The sequence below is a fragment of the Erinaceus europaeus genome, chromosome 18 (assembly GCF_950295315.1).
Source record: "Erinaceus europaeus chromosome 18, mEriEur2.1, whole genome shotgun sequence".
NCBI classification, from domain to species: domain Eukaryota; kingdom Metazoa; phylum Chordata; class Mammalia; order Eulipotyphla; family Erinaceidae; genus Erinaceus; species Erinaceus europaeus.
This window is the reverse complement of record NC_080179.1, coordinates 15,275,293-15,299,333: the sequence shown is the minus strand read 5'-3', so window position 1 is coordinate 15,299,333 and position 24,041 is coordinate 15,275,293. Positions and strand designations below refer to the sequence as shown.

The window sequence follows — 24,041 nt, the reverse complement described above, 5'->3', positions numbered from 1 at the left end:
CGTATGTAGTTTTTATTATTCACATTGTATAGATTAGGAAATATTGGGAAACAAAGTGGTTAAGTAGTCCAAATTACATACGTTGAACTTGGCAGGCCTGAAAGGCAATGCAAATGCAGGGAGGTTTAGTTAGGAGTCCACACTCATGATGTTTTACTGCATCTCACTCTAGTTAACTAATACAGACCTTTTAACCTTCCGTATCCCCCTAAACCCCCTCTGTTTTTCTTATTGAGAATGCTACAGTGAAGCACAGAGAGACCAGAGCACTGCTCAGCTCTGGCTTATGGTGGTGTTGGGGATTGAATTGTAGACCTTAGAGCCTTGGACGTGAAAGTTTTGCATAACCATTATGTTGTCTCCCAGTTCAGGAAAGTTGTTGTAAGCAGGAATAGTGCTTTTTGTCACCACTAGGGCTTTGCCAGGGTGAGCCAACTTTTTCTGATAGATAAATAAATAGATGGATAGATAGATAGATAGATAGATAGATAGTTTGATTGATAGAGGATAGCACAACACTGAAGGTCGCTCTAGTGTTCACATCTGGATCACATGCTTTCATGCTTTCAGAGCAGATGTGCTATCCAGGTGAGCCATTTTGCTGGCCCTGGGAATCTTTTCAAGGTAAAAGCAATAGAAATATAAAGTGAAGTTGATTGCTGGATAAGTGTAAGATGTAAATACCTATTTTGTGAATGTTTGTGTATAGTGAAATACAACCCGCTAAGTAGTTTTAGAAAAGATTTTTTAAATTTAGCATACGTAGTCAATTTAAGAAAAGAAATGGGTTTTCCTTTCTTATAAGACTTAGTCCAAATATTATAAAAGTTTGAATTTATTTTAGAAAAAGATCTCAAACTGATAATCATTATTAGCATGGTGCATGAAAGAGTAATCTTGCTTTTATTTGTTCAAAAACATTTAAGCACAGCTTAAGAGAATTATCCCTATTCCATTTAATATTCTCATTTCCCCCTGCCATTTGTGAATGAATACATTATCTTTAAAAATCTGTAAAATAAAAGGGGTGACAAGAGGGAAAACAGCACACAGGGCAATGGTTTACTAGTATATGTATCTGCTTAGCAAAACTCACGTTCCTATAGTTTAGAAAGCTTGCAAGTTAAAATTTCAGTCATATTTCTGTTTAAAAAGTAAGTGGCAAGCAGTTTAAAATTTGTTGCTGTTAAACAGCACAATAAAGATGTAACAGTGAACTGCAAAAAATGACACTATTTTTTAAACAGAAAAAGGCTAGAATTTTTCTTTATTAGATATACAGTATCAACATAATCGATCTAGCAGCATTATATTTGAGCTGAAAATATACTTAAATTTGAGGCCACACACTATTCTGTGTGAACGAAACATCTTTCATATACTTCTAAGATGAAATTACCCTTGAATGAATAGCATCTTCATTTATCTTCAAACCTCTTCTGTGCTTTTAGTGAATCTACTCTTTCAACATTCTACAACAAGAATTACATTATACCATTATACCAGAGTACTTCTGCAGTGTGAAATAGATTGGTTTGGAAAATGAACCTGGCTTTGCTATAAATTACATTCCCAGGTGCAAAGGAATTTGTTATTTTGTTTAAAATAGTCACAAACATAATTAAGGTCTTAATTTTTGTTAAACTACAAATATGGCTATTTAACTGCATTAGGAACTTAATCTGTCACTTCAAGAATGATATCTAACACTTTTCATTTGCAGCCTTAGACACATTATTTCAGTTACGGGGTCTGCAACTGTTTGATATAAAAATGAATTATTTTGTAGATAGGTTTGTTCATTTTTTTTTTTAAATTTTAAAACACGTTTCTTCTGTAAGATAGAAAATTATTCTTTTGTTGTTGTCACAGATTTTCTTTTGTGTCCTGGTAAAACAGATAGGAATTAAAACTCAACCATTTTCATTTGTGTCCTGAAAAATGGCATTACACTCTTCAGAGTAGTCCTTAGTGAATTCCTTTTTTAAAGTATTTATTTATTTACTTACTCCCTTTTGTTGCCCTGTTTTATTGTTGTAGTTATTGTTGTTGTTATTGATGTCATCATTGTTGGATAGGACAAAGAGAAATGGAGAGAGGAGGGGAAGACAGAGAGGGGGAGAGAAAGTCAGACACCTGCCGACCGGCTTCACCACTTGTGAAGTGGTCTCCCTTCAGGTGGGGTGCTGGGGGATCCTTACACCGGTACTTGTGCTTTGTGCTACACGTGTTTAACCTGTTGCCCTACCGCCCAACTCCCCTTAGTGAACTCTTATATAGAATATTTCAAACTTAATTATGAAACGAGTAGAACCTTTATCCTGATGAAGCAACCCAAGGACTACTGTCTAAAGATAACTTTATACCTTAGTGGACTAAAATGGATTATTTACTATCTAGAATTTGAATAAGTTTGCTAATATGTTCTCTCTTTCTCTCTCCTTCCCTCTCCCTCTCTCCTCCTTTCCCCCTTTCCCCTTACCCCTTACATAGAACACTGCACAATTCTGGTTTAAGATGGTACTGGGGATTGAACCTGGGATCTCTGATAACTCAGGTGTGAAAGTCTTGTGCACAACCATTTTGCTGTCTTTTAGTGTACTGTTGTATTTGGTTTGCTAGAATTTTCTTTAGTATCCCAACATCCCTATTCATTAGGGATATCAGTATGTAGTATCTTTTTTTTCTGTCTCTTCACTTTTGGTATGAGAGTGACATTTGCTTCATAGAAAGTGTTAGAAAATATTTGTATCCTCAGTTTTTTGGGATGAATTTAAAAAGTACAGGTAATAGCTCTTTGGAAAACTCATTGGTCTAACTGTCTGGTCCTGGGCTTCTAGTTATTAGGAAGACTTTTGATAGAAACTGTCTAGATTTCTTGGATTATAATTATTCTTTTCATGATATCTAGTTCCTCCAGACTCCGCTTGTATTTAAAGGGTGAGGAGCTAGAAAACTGATGGGAAGATGGAAGGAGGGCTTTTGGGCATGTAGCCTTCCCTGGAGATTGCAGCGAGAACTGCCATGGTGCCGCTCTCTCCCCACCCCGGCCCTGCTGATAGAACCATCAGAGAGGTATTCTGAAGGGATTTCATTTGACTTCCAGGTTTTGATCTCTGGGAGGGAGAGGGGTGCTCTGGGTCTCTTCATCATTTTAGACTTTCTGTCAACTATTCTCTTTTTATTGTGACACACACCACCCACTGCCCTCTGCTGTGCTCGAGTGTCAGGAGTCCCTGATTGGGTTTCTCCATAGAATGAAAGCCAGTCTGTTGCCAGGTTGGGGGCAGGTTACTTTTCTGACGCACATACAAACTTTCTCCCCACTCCATTTTTTATTTTACCCCATTACCTCACCTCTGCTTTCTGTGGTACTTGGTGTCTCCAGTGTTTGACTCTCCTAGTTTCTGTGATGCAAATGCATTGATTCTCTTCTCCGCGCTCTTAGGCTTCAGCTTCCTCTGCCTTCCAAAGTCTGCTTTCCATCTTATAAAAATGGACTGACATTTCGGGTCTGCTTTGTCCTTTCTTTGTGTCTTCCTCGAGTTAACGTGTTTTCTATTTCCTTACTGTTATTTCAGCAGTTATTTTTTTAAAGGTCACAGAGATAAATATATAAATGTAATAATTCATGTTTATTGATGATTTTCTTAGTTTGAATGGTACTTTCAGGAAATAAAGTATACAGACTTCCTATCATTTCAGTGAATTGTTTGATGTCATAAATTTAATTTATTCAGTATGTTGAAACCACGTGAGGCTTATTAGATTTCAAGGTCTTAGAAGACAGGTACTAGACGTTATGTTCTGTATGCATGTATGTGAAAAAAATGTCTGTGATGCCATGCGCTTAATTGTTCACTAAATTTGTCTTTAAAGGGGGTCCGGGTAGCGGCACACCACGATAAGTGCACAGAGTAGGAAGTGCAAGCCCCGGCTCCCCACCTTCGGGGTCGGGGGTCACTTCACAAGTGGTGAAGCAGGTCTGCAGTTGTCTATTTGTCTGTCTCCCCCTCCCCTCTCAGTTTCTCTCTGTCCTATTCAATTAAAGAAAAAAAAAGGGGGGGGGAATATGGCTACCAGGAGCAGTAGATTGCTTGTGTGAGCACCAAGCCCCAGCAGTAAGCAAAAAAAACAAAACATTTTTAATGACTAAATATATTAGGGGCCAGGCGGTAGTGCATCTGGTTAAGTGAACACATTACAACAGTGCACAAGGACCTGGGGTTCAAGCCCCTGGTCCCCCCCCTGCAGGGGGAAAGCTTCACAGGTGGTGAAGCAGGGCTGCAGGTGTCTCCCTCTCTATTTCCCTCTCCCCTCTCAATTTCTCTTTATCCAGTAATTAATAAATAATTAATTAAAAAGAAGAGTGAATATATTGATGGTAGCTTTAATTTTAAAGTTTGTCTTTATTCGCCTTAACATCAGTATCACTTTATTGACTGGATGTTGATTTGTAGGCGTTCTGTCACAGGGCTACATCTCCACACTTCCTGAGCATCCCCACCCCTTTGTGTGTACCTGGGTCTGCTGCAATAGACACAGGCTGTACGTGTAATATCTCTGCTCTTTGGTTCTTAGTTTTCGCGTGTTTTACATCATCATTTTAGCAGTTCGGGTTGCTCAGCAAATGTGTAAACCCTGTTCTTTCCGAAATCAAAAGTACTATGGTGTTTAGTGTATTACTGTCATGAAAACTTGATTAATCGCTTATGAGGTTTTTGGATACTCTTATTGTCACACAGATTGTCGTCACAATATTTAGTTTAGTCGTTTTCAGGTTATGGTAGCCTCCCTTGCTTAGATCTCTTTCATGCACTGATTATCACTGTCGACTCCTGATGTCCAACAGAACTTTATGTGATGATGAGAATGTTCTCTCATTTACACTCTCAAATAAATTCATTGGCCACTACCCTCTTGTGACTCTTGAATACTTGAAATGTGACTGCGATGGTGACTGAGACACTAAATTTAAAATTCTGGGGCACTGGGTGGTGGTGTACCTGGTTGACTGCACATGTCACAGTGCGCAAGCCCCTTTTCCCCACCTGTGATGGGGGGAAGCTTTGCCAGTGGTGAAATGGGCTGCAGGTGTCTCTCTGTCTCTCTCCGTCTCTGTCACTCCCCTCTCGATTTTTGGCTGTCTCTATCCAGTAAATAGATAGATAAATAAATAAATAAATATAATGCCAAAAAATTCTACTCAACTGCAGCTACTTTAATAGCAGTAGATAACTGGTGGCTGACATATTGGGCAGCACAGCTGTAGACCGTCATGATGACAAGCTATGCTAAATTTTGATTCACGTTATTTTATTTTGCCAAACACTTGAAATAGTTTGGAATAAACCATTCAACTGAGGAGTGAGAATTAGGTGAGTTATTCTGTTTGTTATTATGATAATTAGGACAGTATTTATTTATTTTTTTTGTAATTATAGAAGAGCAAAAACATGTTTTAGAACTGCAAATAAAGTACATTTTAGAAACAGTGTTCAAATGAAAGTCTGGTTTTAGAGCTTTTATTTTTAGAAAACAGTCATGGCAGTGCTTTGTGTTTTTAATGTTTTGGATGAAATAGTATATGGCATCAAACTTTGTGAGAAGTACAGATCCACTCAGAAAAATATCATTTCCTTTATAGGACTGTGAGTTAGAGAAAATCTCAAATAACAGTGACTTAAGAAGATAGTAGTTCATTTATCTTTCTGCAGGACAGAAAGAGAAGGATGAATATGGGAGAATCTCACTCATGGGCAGAACTTAAAAAACAGGAACAGAAAGGGGAAACAAAACTGGACTGGTTTGATGTGCTGCAGCAGAGCAAAGGACTCTGGGGATGGAGGCTAGGGAGAGCCATGGGGGTCCTGGTGCATATGACGGACCTCATTTGGGAGTGAAGGTGCCTTGCAGACACCTATCTTGGTGAAATGAGAAGTTTTACCTGTGTGCCAACAACTGTACTGTAAACCATGAACGTCCCCATAAAAAACAACAGAAAACAAATTCAGTGCAGTTCCTGTGGCTATAGCATCCTTTTCACATTTTAGTCACTAGAAAGGAAAAAAGAAGAAACTTCCCTTTTAGAGGGACAGCAGTTGTCATGGAACTTTAAATCTCATTGGCCATAATTAAGACAGTTCTAAGAGAGCCTGGAAAATAAAAATTTTAATTCAAGCAGCCATGTGTGGAGATGTGATTGGGGGGTGTGTCTGCTGAAGAACATGTATGATTGGGTCACTAAGAGCCTCAGCCTTGGGGGCTGGAGGGTGGTACACTTGACTTAGTGCACATATTACAGTAGACGTGGGCCTAGCTTCAAGCGCAGGGCCCAGCTGTGTGGGGAAGGCTTCACGATTGGCGAGATGGTGCTGCAGCTTCGCTCCCACAGGCCCTCTCCCTCTCAACTTCTTTCTGTCTTATCAAATCGAATCAATAAAAAGTGAATAAGAGAGAGAGAGAGATACTGTTACAGATGCCAGACCTTTCACCTTCTGCACCCCATAATGACCCAGGGTCCACACTTCCAGAGGGATAAAGAATAAGGAAGCTATCAAGGGAGAGGATTGGATATGGAGCTCTGGGGGTGGGCATTGTGCGGAAGTGTACCTTTCTTGTAGTCTTACCAATATTTTCATTTTATAAGTAGAAATAAAAAAATACTATAAAATAGTAGAGACAGCCAGGTGGGAGGCATATGGGTTTGCTAAAGATTCACTGTCTTAAAACATTTAAAATGATTTAGTTTGGTATAGGTAGTAAAGCTTTGTGTTTTCTCATTTAATATTATAAGGTAGACATTTTTCTTGTCATAAGAGTTCTTTAGAGACATTTTAAGTCAGTTTATTGACTTAAATACACCATGGTTTGCACTTAGTTTACCCATTCCCTGTTGGCTGGCATTTAGCTGCTCATGACATTTTGTTTATTTCATAAATAATGTGAAAAATTACCTATTTGTGTGTATATATTTTATTTATTTACTAATAGATGTAGAGAAGTCAAGAGGGAAAACATAGAAGGAGAGAGACAGAGACGCCTGCAGCACTGCTTCACCACTCTTGAAGCTTTTCCTCAAGCATGTGGGATTGGAGCCCCAACCCAGGTCTCTGCACATGTGTGCTCAGTTGGATATGGCCGAATGGGTGCATCGTCGCCCAGCCCCTTTGTGTATTAAAAGGGGGCTTAGTGAACGTAAAGCTATATATTTGATACTGAATATTAATGGTGAGAGCTTTGAAGTAGCGCGTTATGTATTTGCCTCCAGGGTTATCACTGGGGCTCGGTACCAGCACTAGGAATCTACTGCTTCTGAAGGCCAATTTTCCCATTTTTGTGCTTTTGTTGTTATTGTTGCCATTGCTGTTGTTAGGACAGAGAGAAATGGAGAGAGGAGCAGAAGACAGAGAGGGGGATGGAAAGGTAGACACCTGCAGACCTGCCTCACTTGTGAAGCGACCCCCCATCCCCCCATCCCCAGCAGGTGGGGAGCCGGAGGCTCAAATTGATCCCTGTGCTTTGCACCATGTGCTTAACTGGTGCACTACTTCTCGGCCTTTTTTTTTTTTTTTTTAAATTAATTAATTAATTTATTTATTCCCTTTTGTTGCCCTTGTTGTTTTATTGTTGTAGTTATTGGTGTAATAAATGGAGAGAGGAGGGGAAGACAGAGAGGGGGAGAGAAAGACAGACACCTGCAGACCCGCTTCACCACCTGTGAAGCGACTCCCCTGCAGGTGGGGAGCCGGGGGCTCGAACCGGGATCCTTATGCTGGTCTTTGCGCTTTGTGCCACCTGCGCTTAACCCACTGCGCTACCGCCCGACTCCCTACTTCTCGGCCTTTTAAAAATATAATTTGATTGAAAAATTTCCGTCTGTAGCATTGTAATTTGACACCTCTATACACTACATCATGAAAATCACCTAAAATCTGGTGTGTATCCACCATCATATAATTGACCATTTCAGTCCCTTCTCTACAATCTCCCCCCTGGAAAACAGAACCACCAGGCTCTTCTCTGTATCTAAGAGCTTGTTTTCTGTTCGGTTTGTTTATTTGCTTTGCTTCTTTACAGTGTACCTGTGACTGAAATCATATGGTATTTGTCTTTCTTTGGCATATCTCATTTAGCATAATACTTTCACAATCTGCACATTATTGCAAGTGGCAGGTTTTCATTCTTTTTTATTCTTTTTTTATGGCTGAGTAGTATTTCTTTGTGTGTGTGTGTGTGTTTAGGTTTATACACACATGTGATGTATATATACTGTGTCCATCCACAGTAAGGCTGCTTACATGTATATGAGCATAAAGGATACAGTTATTTTCAATGATTGTTTTTGTATTCTTTTTTTTAATTAATACTCTAAAAAAGAGTCTCTGGATCAAATTGTAGTTCTAGTGTTAGTTTTTAAAGACTTCCCATATTGTTTTCCATAATGGCTGCAAGATGAACACTATCACGAACAATAGATGAGGGTTCCCTTTTCTCCACATCCTCGTCAAAGCTTGTTAGAAATAATATTTTGAGAATTTTCCCCTAAGACGAAGAAAATGATGAACTTGTAAAAAATATAGTGGAATCAAGCAGTAGCTTATAAAATTTGTACTGTCGCCTGGTGAAGAAAATTAAAGCTATCCACAGAATCACTTTCCTACCTAGTAAAGGAAGTATGGGTAATTTACGTTTCTTGAAGTGTATATAAATGCCTTAGGTCTCCTTTACCAACTGCTATAAAACATTGATTTTTTAAGTAGTGAAATGACATTTTATTTTTGTTTCAGATACACTTACACTTTAAATTGATTCATTTCTGTTCTAATAAGATTTCACTACATGAATTAGTAAGTTTAGAAAAGAAGTAAAAAGTTTGCGTCAAACTGCATATGCTTTCACCAGGTTTAATGCAATTATCTTGATTTACAGACCTTTCTGCAAATGTGTAACCTACCAATCAGAGTGGTTTGTAGGGCAAATGCAGAATATATGTCTCCATCTGGTAAGTGCCTTATTTTATTTTTTTTAATCAGATTCTGCGTTGATAAATTGTAACCCACTTTGCAGAGGAAGCTTTAAAATGCCTGTTGCTTTTTTGGTTTATGCTGTAGCAGTTGCAGATTTGACAGTTCTGCTGTTGACTTGATAATTATCATTTCTTTTTTTCTTTTTGTCTTTCCTCCACAAGTTCCAAACTGTCTGTTAAAGTGGTGTATACACTTTGTTAAAAAAAAAAAAGAAATGTCGTATTCTGCTAATATTCTTCAGTCTAGATACTCATCCACAGATAGTGTTGGTCTGTATTCTCAGTTTATTTCATCAGAGAGCCTGTACAGTTTCTAGTGAAATAGTGCAGTATAGCAGTTGAAAGGAGTTTATACTAAGTTAACACAATGATCTAATACTTATCTGGATAAGAAGCATTTTTTTTTTTTATATGTAAGATTTAAATAGCAGTAGAAGAAAGTCAGTGTTTATAAGGGCCCATGTGTCCTTTGTGATGCATTTTATCCTGTGGATGCAGACGAAGCTTTTGTTGCTGCTGTGCCCTTCATCCATTATCCTCAGACTGAGCCTGGGGGTGGGGGGACTCGACTGCCAACCACGGACAGACACTAATTCTATTTAAAAGACCAGCAAGAAACCTGCTGTTACTATGTTATTATTGTGATCTCTGTTTGAACTAGGTCTGATAGCAAGTTTTGTCCTCTAGCATTTGGGTAGACTTTATTGCTATTTGAAGACTATTTTGTACTCATCATCACTGATACTAGTTTTTAACATGCTATTTATTTAAAGAAACCAGTTTTAATAAGTATATTCATTTTTCCTTATGTGTGTTGGGAAACTTACTTTGTATTATGATTTATAAGCTATCATACCTTCAAAGACTGTTAATTCTTTTAGTTCCTGATATTGTCGAGCCCATGACATTTATTAATGTACCATTATGTACTTAAAATATTGACCTTAATGGGTGCCTGAGATTTAAAATTAGAAGATGTAAAAAGAATTTTAAAATGTAGTCTGATTGATTTATTGTACGTTAAAGAAAAGAAAGCTCACTTGTATTTCATTCAAATCTGTCAGTGGTTTTCTTTTTTAAATTTCTTTATCAGGGAATTAGTGTTTTACATTCGACAGTAAATACAGTAGTTTGTACATGCATAACATTTCCCAGTTTTCCATATAACAATACACCCCCACTAGATCCTCAGTCATCGTTTTTGGACCTGTATCGGCCCCCCCCACTCCCCATCCCAGAGTCTTTTACTTCGGTGCAATACGCCAATTCCAGTTGAGGTTTGTCAGTGGTTTTTAAATCAGTGTCCAGGCTTAATCTACGTAATATGTATAATTGGTATTCACTACTATATAGTGATTTCTCAGTATTATGATTACTTTCTGAAGAGGGGATATTATGGTATCGTATCCAAGTGATGACTCTAGAAGCGGATCTCTTATTTTTTGTTTTAAAATAGGTTGGTAGTGTTTAAAAATTTATAGAATTTAACATGCCCATTTGGCTGTAGTTTTCAAAAGTTACAGTTTTATGAAATCTCTTAAATTATAAACTATATCTCAGTTTTGTGTTAGTTTCTCTTATTAGCTCAGAATTTAAAAAAAACAAAAACAATGTGTCCTGGAGCTCAGCTTCCCCAGAGACACACCTGACTAGGGAAAGAGAGAGGCAGACTGGGAGTATGGACCGACCAGTCAACACCCATGTTCAGCAGGGAAGCAATTACAGAAGCCAGACCTTCTACCTTCTGCAACCCTCAACGACCCTGGGTCCATGCTCCCAGAGGGCTAGAGAATGGGAAGGCTATCATGGGAGAGGGTGGGTTATGGGGATTGGGTGGTGGGAATTGTGTGGAGTTGTACCCCTCCTACCTTATGCCTTTGTTCACTAATCCTTTCTTAAATTAAAAATTTAAATAAAAAAAAAAAAAAAAAAAAACGGTGAAAAAAAAAAAAAAAAACAAAAACAAAAACTGGCATCTTTTTTTTTCTCTCAACAGGTAAAGTACCTTTCATCCACGTAGGAAATCAAGTGGTATCAGAACTTGGTCCAATAGTACAATTTGTTAAAGCCAAGGTAGTACAAAAGATGTTAAGTGCGTTTGATCACAGTTATTCTCTCTCTTTTTTTATTAGTGCTTTAATAATGATCAAGATTGTGGGATAAGAAGAGTACAATTCCATATAATTCCCACCACCAGAGTTCTGTATCCCGTCTCCTCTATTGGAAGCTTCCCTATTATTTATCCCTGTGGGAGTATGGACCAAAGATCTTTTTGGGGTACAGAAGGTGGGAGGTCTGGCTTCTGTAATTGCTTCTCCATGGACATGGGTGTTGACAGGTTGATCCATACCCTCAGCCTGTTTCTATTTTTTCCTAGTGGGGCAGGGCTCCGGGGAGGTAGCGTTCCAGGAGACTGGTGAGGTCATCTGCCCAGGGAAGTTTGATTGGCATCAAGGTAGCATCTGCAACTTGGTGGATTAAAAGCATTAAGAGACAGAGCAAACCACATTGTTTAGTAATCAGCAACTTAAAGGTGAGAGTGTAGCAGATGAGATTTGGGGTCTTCATGCTGGAAAAAGCTTGGAGTCTATTTTAGTTTTCTTCTGATGGGTCTGTGACTTTACTGATTTTTGCCTGGGCTGGACAGCTAACGTGCAGGTGGGCTAAAAGTATTGTCTGGGAGGATTGTGTCAGAGTTGGGAATAGGACCAGAAAGCTGGATTATGGCAGAGAGTAGCCCAAATATAGGAAAGGTATATAGACACCAGGTGCTGTGAACCCCATTACTCTGACTGAGGGCCCGTGTCCATTTGTACTTAGCACAGGAGCCTGTGTGACCTCTGCATCCCTGTAGTCTGAGCTCACATCACATTCCATGGTCTTAACTAGGAACATTCTAGGCTGCACTCATTTCAGAGTCAGTCTTCCTCGTGGCAGAGTCTGTTGTCCCAGCCTTCCTTTGGAGAGTTGGGGCAATTTCTACCACTGTTATCCTACATTGAGGGCAAGGTTCTAAGAGGCCCACAAGAGGGTTTATGATGTTGTTCCTTTTGGAGATGGATCACAGTTACTCTAATTAAATGTATCACTCATCATTTCTCAGTTTGTCTTAACATTTCCATTGATTTTAACCTAGTTTTATAAAATTCTGATATAAAGTAACTGGAGTAATATTTCTAATATTTGAGTATTTTTGCTGTAACATAAGTTAATAAGAATAGAAGTAATTTGATCTTTAAAAATGATACATAATTTTCTTTTTCTTTCTTTCTTTTTTTTTTTTTGCCTCCAGGGTTATTGCTGGGGCTCAGTGTCTGCACCATGAATCCACTGCTCCTGGAAGCCATTTTTTCCCCTTTTGTTGCGCTTGTTGTGGTTATTATTGTTATTGTTGATGTTGTTCATTGTTGGATAGGACAGAGAGAAATGGAGAGAGGAAGGGAAGACAGAGGGGGAAAGAAAGACAGACACCTGCAGACCTGTTTCACCACCTGTGAAGTGACTCCCCTGCAGGTGGGAGCTGGAGGCTCGAACCGGGATCCTTAGGCCGGTCCTTGCACTTTGCGACACCTGCCCTTAACCCGCTGCGCTACCGCCTGACCCCCGCATACATAATTTTCTAACTTACTTTTACAAAAATTTTTGATCATAAGTGAAAACTGTTAGGTAGCTAGGAAAGTTAGATTAACCTGTGAGGAAAGAGCATATGTGTAGATGTCATATATGTTAATTTATCCATTTGAATGGTTCTGTACATTTATTTAGATTTTGATAGTTACCATGGAAAAGTTCCCATTAGCATTTTGGAAACATTCTTGATGTTACCCCTTTGTATAAGTAGAGAAATATAGGTAAGTTGGAGCTAGGTGGTGGCGTACCTGGTTGAGTGTGTGTGTTACAAGGCACAAGGACCCTGGTTTGAGCCCCCCGGTCCCCACCTGCAGGGAGAAAGCTTTACAGGTGGTGAAGCAGTGTTTCAGGTGTCTCCCTATCTCTTTCCCTCTGTCACCCCCTACCCTCTTGACTTCTGCCTGTTTTTATCTAATAAATATAGATAATGAAAAAAAATTAAAAAAAAAAGAGAACTGTGTAAGTCGATTATGTGTTATTTTACATTAGTGCCTTTAGGAATTCTCCCATGTTAGTGACAGCAGATATAATCATTCTTTTATTATTCTTAAATTATAATAATAAAATGATTTATTTATTATGAGAGAGGAGGGAAAGAGAAAACAGGAGCACTGTTTAGTTCTGGCATATGGCGGTGTCAGAAATTGAACCTGCGTCCTGTGGGACCTCAGGCATGCAAGTTGGTCTCCTATAGGCTGAGCTATCTCCCTGGCCCTATCTGCAACTTTTAAAACTGTTGTATGTCAGTAGTGTTTTCTTACTTGTATGTCCTGTTGTTTCTTTACCCCCTTTTATTGGTGCATACAAGTTGTTGCCAGGCCTTTTCTGTTGCTATTGTTATCGAGTTCTGAGATACTGTTCCACATACAGTTTTGTGCACTCAGCAGATAATTTCCTTAGGGTGCATTCCTAAGAGTGATGTTCCAGGTGTCACAGGGTACGTGGTTAACAAAATGTTAGAGCAGATGGGACGAAAGGTTATATACCATTTTAAGTATTAATTTGTGTCTATGGTATATTAGGATTTACAAATTAGTATCTATTTCACTATACTTTTACTAGTATTTTTCATCTGTGCTCACATTATGAGCAACAGATGTTGCTAATATGTTAATATTTTGTACTTATTACTAAATATATTTAATAAAGATAATCTCATAATAAGTTAATAGTTAATTTTGTAATAATGGCAATACTTGTTTTCTTCATTTATATAAAATAATTCAGAATGTAATTTGTCTGTTGAGAGAGACTTTCTATAATACTACTTAATCAGTATTTGGGAGAACTGCAGAGTATTAACTATGCGTTCATGCACAATAATTTTATTTTAGAAGGCATTTTGGAAGGGAACCCACTGGACATTTGCAGTAATATCGTTGATGTACCTAGTAGCTAGTCATATAACTGAAAGTTTTTGTATATATAATATGATGCTGCTTTAAATTTTTTTAAATTCCCTTTAGGGCCATTCTCTCAGTGATGGGTTGGATGAAGTCCAGAAAGCAGAAATGAAAGCCTACATGGAGTTAGTCAACAATATGCTGCTGACTGCAGAGGTAGAGGAGAAGAGAGTGGTGCTTGACAATAAGCTTTTTTCCTTGTTTATAAAATAAATCTTAGAGGTGGATACTGAAGGTATTGAGAAATGGGGAAATAGTTGGGCAGTGTTATGGCTAGGATGATTACCAAAATGATTTGATCAGTATCCTTGAGTCAGTTGTCTGACAATTTTTAAGTTGCATTTTTTCTACTTATAATAGAAGTGATTTTTGCCCATATTTCACCTTACTTTATCTTTGTGGCATTTGCTTAATTAAATAGCATTTGTAAGGACTTTAATGCTATCCAGAGATGTACTGTAGAAGAAGTATATTAGTATAGTGACCACTATTAACCTTAAGAGTCTGTCTCTAGCAGCTCTGGTCTTAAAAAAATAAATAAACTCACATATATGGTACCTTTTGTAAAGTTCTTTTTATAAAAAGAATCACCACAGCAAGAAATACTTTACCTGTTTTCTTCTTGGTATTCTAAAATTTCAGTGACTGTTTTTTGTTTGTTTGTTTGTTTCTAGTTGTATATTCAGTGGTGTGATGAAGCTACAGTAGGGGAGGTGAGTGGTTCAGCAACATTTATCTTAATTAAAATTTAATGAGAAAACACTTTTGCTCAGAATCCTAAGTCCCTGCTCATAAATGAAACATTGTGGTTGATACCATTAGTGATGTAGTTCTTCACTTACTCTAATTTTGCTTGCACATACATTTTAGGCGAGCTCTGTGTCATTGTTTGATGTAACTGGTTGCAGAGTACATGAAAGTTTATATATTTTTAAAGGGAATGGTTTAAAAGTTTAATTTTTAAATTGCAAACTATGTAGTTTGTTTTTAGATTTCTGTGTCCTCTCTGAAAAAAAAACATTTTTCTTAGAACAGAATTTTACTTGTTAAAAGTTTGTTCCTACAAAGCATCACATTTATCAGTTTTTCTTTCTTTCTTTCTTTCTTTGGCTTTAGATCACTCATGCTAGGTATGGCTCTCCTTACCCTTGGCCTCTGAATCATATTTTGGCCTACCAGAAACAGTGGGAAGTCAAACGTAAGATGAGAGCTATAGGATGGGGCAACAAGACTCTGGACCAGGTCAGTTCAGGTGGAACTTGACGAAGCCCTCAGTTTCAGTGCATTAAGAAGTTCGTTTTTCAGGGCTGGGGAGAAAGCATCATGGTTATGAAGAAGATTTTCATGCCTAAGATTCTTAGGTCCCAGTTTCAGTTCCCAGCACCATCATAGACCAGAGCTGAGAGTGCTCTGGTATTTCTCCGGGTGTCTCTCCTTGTATATTTCTCTCTCCCTCTCATTAAAATAAAATAAATGAAGTACTTAAAAAGTTAAAAAAAAAAGTTCATTTTTATTGTCTTCATTTGAAAAGACCTCAATAGCAGTAAAAAAAAATAATAAAAAATTTTTACCTTATTTCTATAACATGAAGTAGTTTTCTTTTTAAAAAAATTTTTTTTCGATATTTTATTTATTTGATAGAGACAGCCAGAAATTGAGAGGAAGGGAGAGATAGAGGAGACAGAGAGACACCTGCAGCACTGCTTCACCACTTGTGAAGCTTTTCCCCTGCAGGTGGGGACCGGGGGCTCGAACCTGGGTCCTTGCACACCGTACCATGTGCTCTCAAGCAGGTGCACCACCACCCAGCCCCAGTAGTTTTCATATTATAACAAATGCACAAGCTCACTAAAATTTCCCTTGAAATTGGTTTCACTGTTAACTTTTTGAAGAACATTCTTCTGGTTCTCTTGACATTTTCCTAAAATGGGATCATATTATACGTGCCACTTGTGACCTGATTCTTTTTCTTCCCCACTTAACAGTACATTTTAGGCGTCTTTTAGGCCAATAAATATAGATCAGCAGCATCAGGACTTAAAAAAAAAGTACTGTTAAATACTATACTTAATATACATTTTTTATGGTCTCAAATTTACCAAAGTAGCAAAATTAAAAATATATATCTTGTCACGGTCATGAATTTGAACATTGTTGATCTATTAATGTCTTATTTTTAAGGCTCCCCATAGTCATAGCTAGCCTATTCACTGATGTGTACCACTGGCCACAAGAGGGTCTGGGTAAATGAATAGGGATGGAGTGAGTAAGATCCATCTCTACCAGTGGGAAGACAGCTCGAATGCTTTTACTCACATGGGTCAGCTGTGTCATTTTTGTAACACATTCTTTTATATATACATATATATTTGTAATACCACTTAAATATGTGGATTCAGAAAAATGTATTTCCAGATAAAAGACTTTCTTGAGAATGTGCAGCTTAGTGTGTGTGTGTGTGTGTGTATTGATAGTGTATCACTTAATTGCAGTTGATATAAAGTAAATTTTCTCTTTGTTTCATATTTCATCTAAATGCATAGAAGAAGTATGTGATGTCTGTGTCTCTGTCTGGTTTAAATATGTTATAGAAGGTACCTAAACTCACATGTTTGTGTTGTAGAGTAAGTCTCACCACGTTTAATTGCTTTGCTGACTTAAGTACTTTTCTTTGGGACCCATCACTTGTGTTAGGTCTTAGAAGATGCAGACCAGTGCTTTCATGCACTTTCTCAGAGACTGGGAACACAACCGTATTTCTTCAATAAACAGTAAGAACTTTTTTTTTTTTTTTTTTTTGCTGTTTCATTTTTTGTTTGTTTGCTGTATTATCAGGTTACAAATCTATTTTATTCCTATCCAACAACAACGGCATCAATAACAATAATAATAACAAAACAACCAGGGCAACAAAAGGGAATAAATAAATATTTTTATTTAAAAAAATCTATTTTATTTTAAGAATACTGTTTTATCAATAAATACTGATGACAGCCAGGGATGCACCTTGGCGGTAAAAGTATACTGCATATGTCAGAGCAGAGCTGTGACTCTCTCATTATTAAATCTTTAAAAATATTTCTAGAAGTGTCATCTTGTAATTCAGTTTTGCCTTCCTAGACTAAGCATTTCTCGGGTTTGGAGCAGTGTGAGGCCATGGGAGATTAAGATCTCAACACTGGGGGGAGTTGGGTGGTAGCACAGCAGATTAAGCACACGTGGTGCAAAGCGCAAGGACCGGCTTAAGGATCCCGGTTGAGCCCCCAGCTCCCCACCTGCAGGGGAGTCGCTTCACAGGCGGTGAAGCAGGTCTGCAGGTGTCTGTCTTTCTCTCCTCCTCTCTGTCTTCCCCTCCTCTCTCCATTTCTCTCTGTCCTATCCAACAACAAAGACATCAATAACAACAACAATAATAACTACAACAATGAAAAAAACAAGGGCAACAACAGGGAATAAATAAATATTTTAAAAAACTTTTAAAAAACTTAAAAAAAAAAATCTCAACGCTGTATTTCTTGTCGTTTAGAGTTTCTTTTGAAGGGGTAGATTTCTAAGTTACTGTCTGATGTCAGAATATCATGATGTTCTGCTTGAGGTACAGTGTCTGGAATTATGACATCTTTAAAAAACTTCACTCCTGTGAGAATGCCATACATCAGAAAAGGTAACAGCAGCAAATGCTGGAGAGGGTGTGGGGTCAAAAGAACCCTCCTGCACTGCTGGTGGGAATGTCAATTGGTCCAACCTCTGTGGAGAACAGTCTGGAGAACTCTCAGAAGGCTAGAAATGGACCTACCCTATGATCCTGCAATTCCTCTCCTGGGGATATATCCTAAGGAACCCAACACATCCATCCAAAAAGATCTGTGTACACATATGTTCTTGGCAGCACAATTTGTAATAGCCAAAACCTGGAAGCAACCCAGGTGTCCAACAACAGATGAGTGGCTGAGCAAGTTGTGGTATATATACACAATGGAATACTACTCAGCTGTAAAAAATGGTGACTTCACCGTTTTCAGCCGATCTTGGATGGACCTTGAAAAATTCATGTTAAGTGAAATAAGTCAGAAACAGAAGGATGAATATGGGGTGATCTTACTCTCAGGCAAAAGTTGAAAAAGATGGGGGGGGGGGGAACAAGTAGAACCTAATCTGGAATTGGCGTATCACACCAAAGTAAAAGACTCTGGGGTGGGTGGGTGGGGAGAATACAGGTCCAAGAAGGATGACAGAGGACCTAGTGGGGGTTGTATTGTTATATGGGAAACTGGGGAATGTTCTGCATGTACAAACTATTGTACTTACTGTTGTATGTAAAACATTAATTCCCCAATAAAGAAAAAAATAAATAAATAAAAAGAAAAAAAGAAAAATGCTTGTATAAAAAAACTTTTTAAATTATCTTTATTTATTGGATAGAGACACCCAGATGTTGAGAAGGAAGGGAATGATAGAGAGGAAGAGAAACACCTGCAGCCCTGCTTTACCATTCATGAAGCTTTCCCCCTAGAGGTGGGGACTAGGGGCTTGAACCTGGGTCCTTGTGCATTGTAACACATGCACTCAACCAGGTGCACCACCATCGGCCCCGAATTATGACATCTCAGCAAGATTCTAAACTTCCGAAGTGCTGTCAAAATGTGAAGAGGAGCAGTGCTTACCAGATAGGGTGACACCCTGGGTCCAGCAAAAGCAGTAACAGTAAACTTTGGGAGGTAATGCTGGATAGACAACCATGGTTACAAACTTAACTTCTAGCAGTTAATGAAAATATATGTAAAGCGTAGAAATGAATCTGAAAATGTGTGTGTAACCTGAGTAATTCAGATTTCATTAAGACAAATTTTTGTACTTCAGAAAGGAATCTAGTGTAGTAATTCATTTTTTTTTACGTCATGATTTTAATAGCTCAGAATCATCTTAACTGTGATTCAAGTTAAAATGGGCATAAATGATTTTTTTTTTTGCAGAGCTTAGGCTTCACTCCTGCTTGATTGCAACACCATGGGCCTCTCAGTCATTTAGGTGCTCATTAGCGTGAGATAGAGGAAGAAATAGCATGCCACTGGGCCCATGTCCAGCGCCATCGCACCTCCACTGTGGCGCCTGGCCATACCCTAGTCAGTGAGCTGTCTCCAGCCCTAAAGTGTCATTTTTAAATTTCACTGGTTTGCTTAGGAGTTCTAACATTTTGGGGGCCAGGCTGTGGTACACTCAGTTGCGTGTACATGTGATGGCAGGCTCCGATCCGGGGTCCACACCCGCAGGGAACTTCACGAGCATTGGAGCAGTATGCAGGCATCTCTCTTTCTCTTCCCCTGTCTCTCCAGTTTCCCTCTGTCTCTATCTAAAAGTATATATTTTAAAAATTCTGAAATTGTGGTCTGGAAGGTGGCACAGTGGATAAGCACTGGACTCTCAGGCCTGAGATCCTGAGTTCAATCCCTGGCAGCACATATACCAGAGTGATGTCTGGTTCTTTCTCTCTCGCCTATCTTTCTCATTAATAAATAAATAAAAAGTCTTTTTTTAAAAAGTTCTGACATTTTCACTAAATTTTTTTCATTTGTTTTTTTAGATTGATAATTTTAGAAAAGCTTTATTTGATTTTACTCATTTATTTTCTGATGTTTTTATTGTTTGTTTTTGATTAGAGACAGAGAGCAGTTGAGAGGGAAGGGAGAGGTAGGAAGAGGGGGAGATACCTACAGCACTGTTTCAGCACTTTTGTGAAGCTTCTCCTGCTGCCAGTAGGGATGGGTTTGAACCCCCATCCTTGTGTCCTGTAACATGCACACTTTACTCGGTGTGCTACCGCCCAGCCCCCGATTTTACTTATTTCTTAATAGGAATTCATCATCTTTGTCATATCAAGCATCTTTTGTTAAAGATGGCATTTATGGCAAAATGAGTATGATGATAGCTTCAACTTAAGCTTTATTAATGTATACAGTGTGTAATACTAAAACAACAAATTGAGGTTTCTTGACGTCTGACCCAGAAAGTTCATAGAGTTGTAATCTTAAAATTTAGTTTTCTGTTTCAGTGGATGTTTCCCATGGAGATTTTGTCAGATACAGTCTCTAAAATTAAAGAAATATATCCAAATGTGTTAATGTGCACTTTTCTTTCTCTTTCTGATACCACAATTTACAGAAGTTGAAATCTCAGGAGAGATAGTCTTATTGTTAAGAGTGTGTTTTTCTGTTTAGTTACTTCCCTGTGCACGTTGTCAGGGAAAGCCAAGAGATCTGATAGCATCTGGCTTAAGACTTAATTTTTTTTTTTTTTAACTGATCAGCTTTTTGGGGAGGCAGTATGGTTTCTACTGCTTCATAGCACAGAGCCGTAGCTGTCTACATGTATATACTGTATAGACTCCGGTGAGTAACATGCATCATGTGTGCCTATACATGCTCTGTCATGGTTATCACCAGGAGTGTGTGGTTTCTCGTCACCACCATGTAACTGGACTCCCACTATTCATCTGACCTGCCCCTCCCCCTTGGAACCACCATCAAGCAGTAGGTTTTTGAGATAATTTAACCTCACATTTAGACAGATTAACTTTCTTGCTCATTAAGACTAGAGAATAGGTTTTCTTTTTAATCGATGCAACTTGTGTTGTGGCTAAGTTTTTCTCATCTTTTATCCATAGCAGGTATGATTGCCTTCTTACATCAGATTTGCATTGGAGACTGTTTGAAAAGACTGTTATTGTCCTGGTTGGAATTTCACAACTGTCCTAATTAGTGCCAGAACACCTCACTTTCTGCCAGAGGAAACAGCGCCCCCAGCTCCCTTGAGCCCCCCTTCCCCTTTAACTTTTATTGTCTTCAGAGCTACTGATATATGTCAAGATAAATATGAGGTGATCTCACTTTTGTAAAAGTAAAAAAGATAAATAAATAAAGCAAGTAAAAAGAGGCAAACATGAGTATGCCCTTGCTCTCCACCAGGATCCATTACATTTTCAGACTGTTGGTGACTAGCACACAGCCTACATCAGGCCATGTAGATTCAGCTCCCTGTCAGGTGGCTTAAAGTAACTGCTCAACTCCATTCCACTGAACTGTGTTTCTATTTCCCCCACATCTGTGGACAACTATTTTTTCACAAGGGGGGACAAAACATCAAATGGAGAGAGTCTTTTTTTTTTTTTTTTAATAAAAAGGAAATATTGAGAAAACTATAGGATAAGGGGGGGTACAACTCCACACAGTTCCCACCACCTGAACTATGTATCCCCTCCCTCCCCTGATAGCTTTCCTATTCTTTAACCCTCTGGGAGTATGGACCCAAGGTCATTGTGGGATGCAGAAGGTCTGGCTTCTGTAATTGCTTCCCCGCTGAACATGGGCATTGACTGGTCGATCCAGACTCCCAGCCTGCTAGAGAGAGTGTTTTCAACAAATGGTTTTGGGGAAACCTCCTGCGATATTTGGATATCTGTTTGCAGCAGGTGTCATTGTGACTCTTCCTTTTTCAGGCATGGCAGGACTAAGTTCCTGAGCACATTTATACCCAAACTCATTTCGTTCTCTTTTTTTATTGATATGGAACATCCATCAATCCTAGTGAAAGTGGTATCAGGGAATATAATAATCTTTCTCAGGTTTTAGTCCAAGCAACAAAGGTAATTAACCCCCTTTCCCCACCCCCAAAAAAAAAGAACTTGGAAAGAAAATTCTAAATTGGTGAGATACATGCTTTACGAAATATGGGTAGGGATATGGAAGTTGGTGTCTATATTATTTGTCACAAAATGCTTCAGTTCTGCATCATTTATCTATCTACCTTGTTCATCCTTGATTCTTATCAGTCAGTCATCCATTTGTCATGATTCAACTAGTAAGTCCACAAACACTTGTCTTTTTTTTTTCTCCAGCATTTTTGCTGGGGCTTGATATATCATGATTCCACTACTCTTAGTGGATCCCCCCCCTTTTTTTTTTAAATTGCCGGTGAGAGACTAATGAACTAGTCAAGTGTCCCTTTTCATGGCACTCCTATCAGCTGCCACTTGGATTCTCACACATGGTGAGACGTTCACTCTACCAAATGAGTGACCTCCCAACCCAGTGATTTTTAAAGAATTATTCTGTTACTTTCTAAAAACATGACCATAGATTGCACTTGTGACTTTATTAACGTTTCGTGAATGTGCCAATAAAAGGGAAGATTTTGAAGGAATGTTAGTAACTTATTGAGAAATCAAAATACCATAACACACCTTTCTTTGCAGGATATTATCTTTTTTTCTATTTAATTTGCTCATTCAGTAAACATGGATTCAGTTCTGTCAGTACTGTGCTATACTATATATATCAGAAACTCCAAGTTGAAACTAAATTATTCTGTGCAGTTAGGGTAGAATTTCTTAACTGACATTTTTTAATAGCTGAATAAAATGTTCTTACCATCCAAGTTCTCTGCTATTGTTACTTTTGCTTCTTTTGTTTTAGGCCTACTGAACTAGATGCACTGGTATTTGGCCATCTCTACACCATTCTGACCACACAACTGACCAATAATGAACTTGCTGAGAAAGTGAAAAAGTATACCAATCTCCATAGTTTTTGTAGAAGAATTGAACAGCACTACTTTGAAGATCGTGGTAAAGGCAGCTTTTCAATCAGATTGTGTTAGATTAATGTGTTATTTTAGTTACTACTTTTAAGTGTAATTTTTGAAATATGTTACTTGAGTGTAAGATAATATTCGAATCTTAAAGGCACTGCTTTTCAAAACCTCGAAACAGATTATATGACACAACCTACACATGAACTTTGTACTGTTATGTGTGTACCTGTTAAAAATCATTCTGAATGATGTTATTTGATATGCTGTACTCTGTATACTCAAATTTTGTTTCCCTGAAATATATGTGGACCTAAAAATAAAGCTTCAGCAACTGTGTGGATGGTATATTTGTTCTCTTGATCTTTGTGAAAGTCTCTCTCTGACCTTGTTTCTTCTTTTACCTGGAATATATTGTGTCTTTTCTTATGTGGCCCCCAAGGAATGAATGCAGGACCTCTCACGTGTAAGATAATGCCAGGCAACCTCCCTTATCTTTTTTTTTTTAATCCTAGAGAAGAGGGAGCCAGAAAGATAAGAGGGAGAGATAACCAGAAAAGAGATACCACAGCTTCCCTTCCCCGGTACCATCCATGGTACTCCCATGTGCGTCAGCACTCAAGCCCAAGCTTCATGTATAGTAGGTTGTGTGCTTTACTAGCTGAGTCCTATTGTTTCCTTTTTAAAAGGCAAATAATTTTGTGTTTTATACTTTCAAGATGGCATCACAATTCACATAGTAAACTTGCTCATGGGAACAATATTCTTAACAAGTATGCACTTAGACAAAATATGAATAACTAGAAGGCAACTGAATGTTGGAACAGTCTTGTTTTGTGTGACTAGCAAAAATCTTTATTTCATTCTTCTAATCTATGTTTTTTCCACATTTGTGTTTTGCTTTACTGCACTATGACTTTTAGCATGATGTTGAGTGCAAGTAGTGAGCATGGGTATTGCTGTCTTTAAATTTTTTTTCTTTATTATGATTTTCATATATCTGATGGGACAGAGAGATTTAGAGGGGAGAGATAGAAAAGGAGAGAGAAAGAGAGACACCTGCAGCACTGCTTCATCAGTTCTGAAGCTTACCCCCTGGAGGTGGAGACCTGGGGCTTGAACCTGGGTAAGGACTCATGATAGCATGTGTGGTCAACCAGATGCACCACCACCCAACCCCGTATTGTTTTTAAACATTAATTTTTAAAATATTTATGTTTGAGTGTTTATAGCAGCTGCATTTGTACTTGAAAACTGGGAGAAGCCAGTTTAAATCTAGAAGCCCCTTTACCAGGTATATAAGTTATGATATATTTAAACAATAGAATACTACTTACTAATACCAAAAGTGTAGGCTTTGTGTACAATATGAAATTCTAGAATAGGCCAAGTTAAGT

The 24,041-nt window shown here is 38.2% G+C and overlaps 1 protein-coding gene across 1 annotated transcript in view; it reads left to right on the top strand.

Annotated features, from left to right (window-relative positions):
- MTX2 (metaxin 2) overlaps positions 1-22,983 on the top strand; it is a 59,755-nt gene extending 36,772 nt beyond the window's left edge. The window contains exons 4-10 of the mRNA XM_007524705.3: positions 8,932-9,004; positions 11,025-11,101; positions 14,125-14,217; positions 14,736-14,774; positions 15,178-15,303; positions 16,756-16,832; positions 22,530-22,983. Coding sequence (XP_007524767.1) covers positions 8,932-9,004; positions 11,025-11,101; positions 14,125-14,217; positions 14,736-14,774; positions 15,178-15,303; positions 16,756-16,832; positions 22,530-22,713 — 669 coding nt within the window. The 3' untranslated portion in view covers positions 22,714-22,983. The remainder of the gene's footprint in view (positions 1-8,931; positions 9,005-11,024; positions 11,102-14,124; positions 14,218-14,735; positions 14,775-15,177; positions 15,304-16,755; positions 16,833-22,529) is intronic.
- The last annotated feature ends 1,058 nt before the right edge of the window (positions 22,984-24,041 follow it).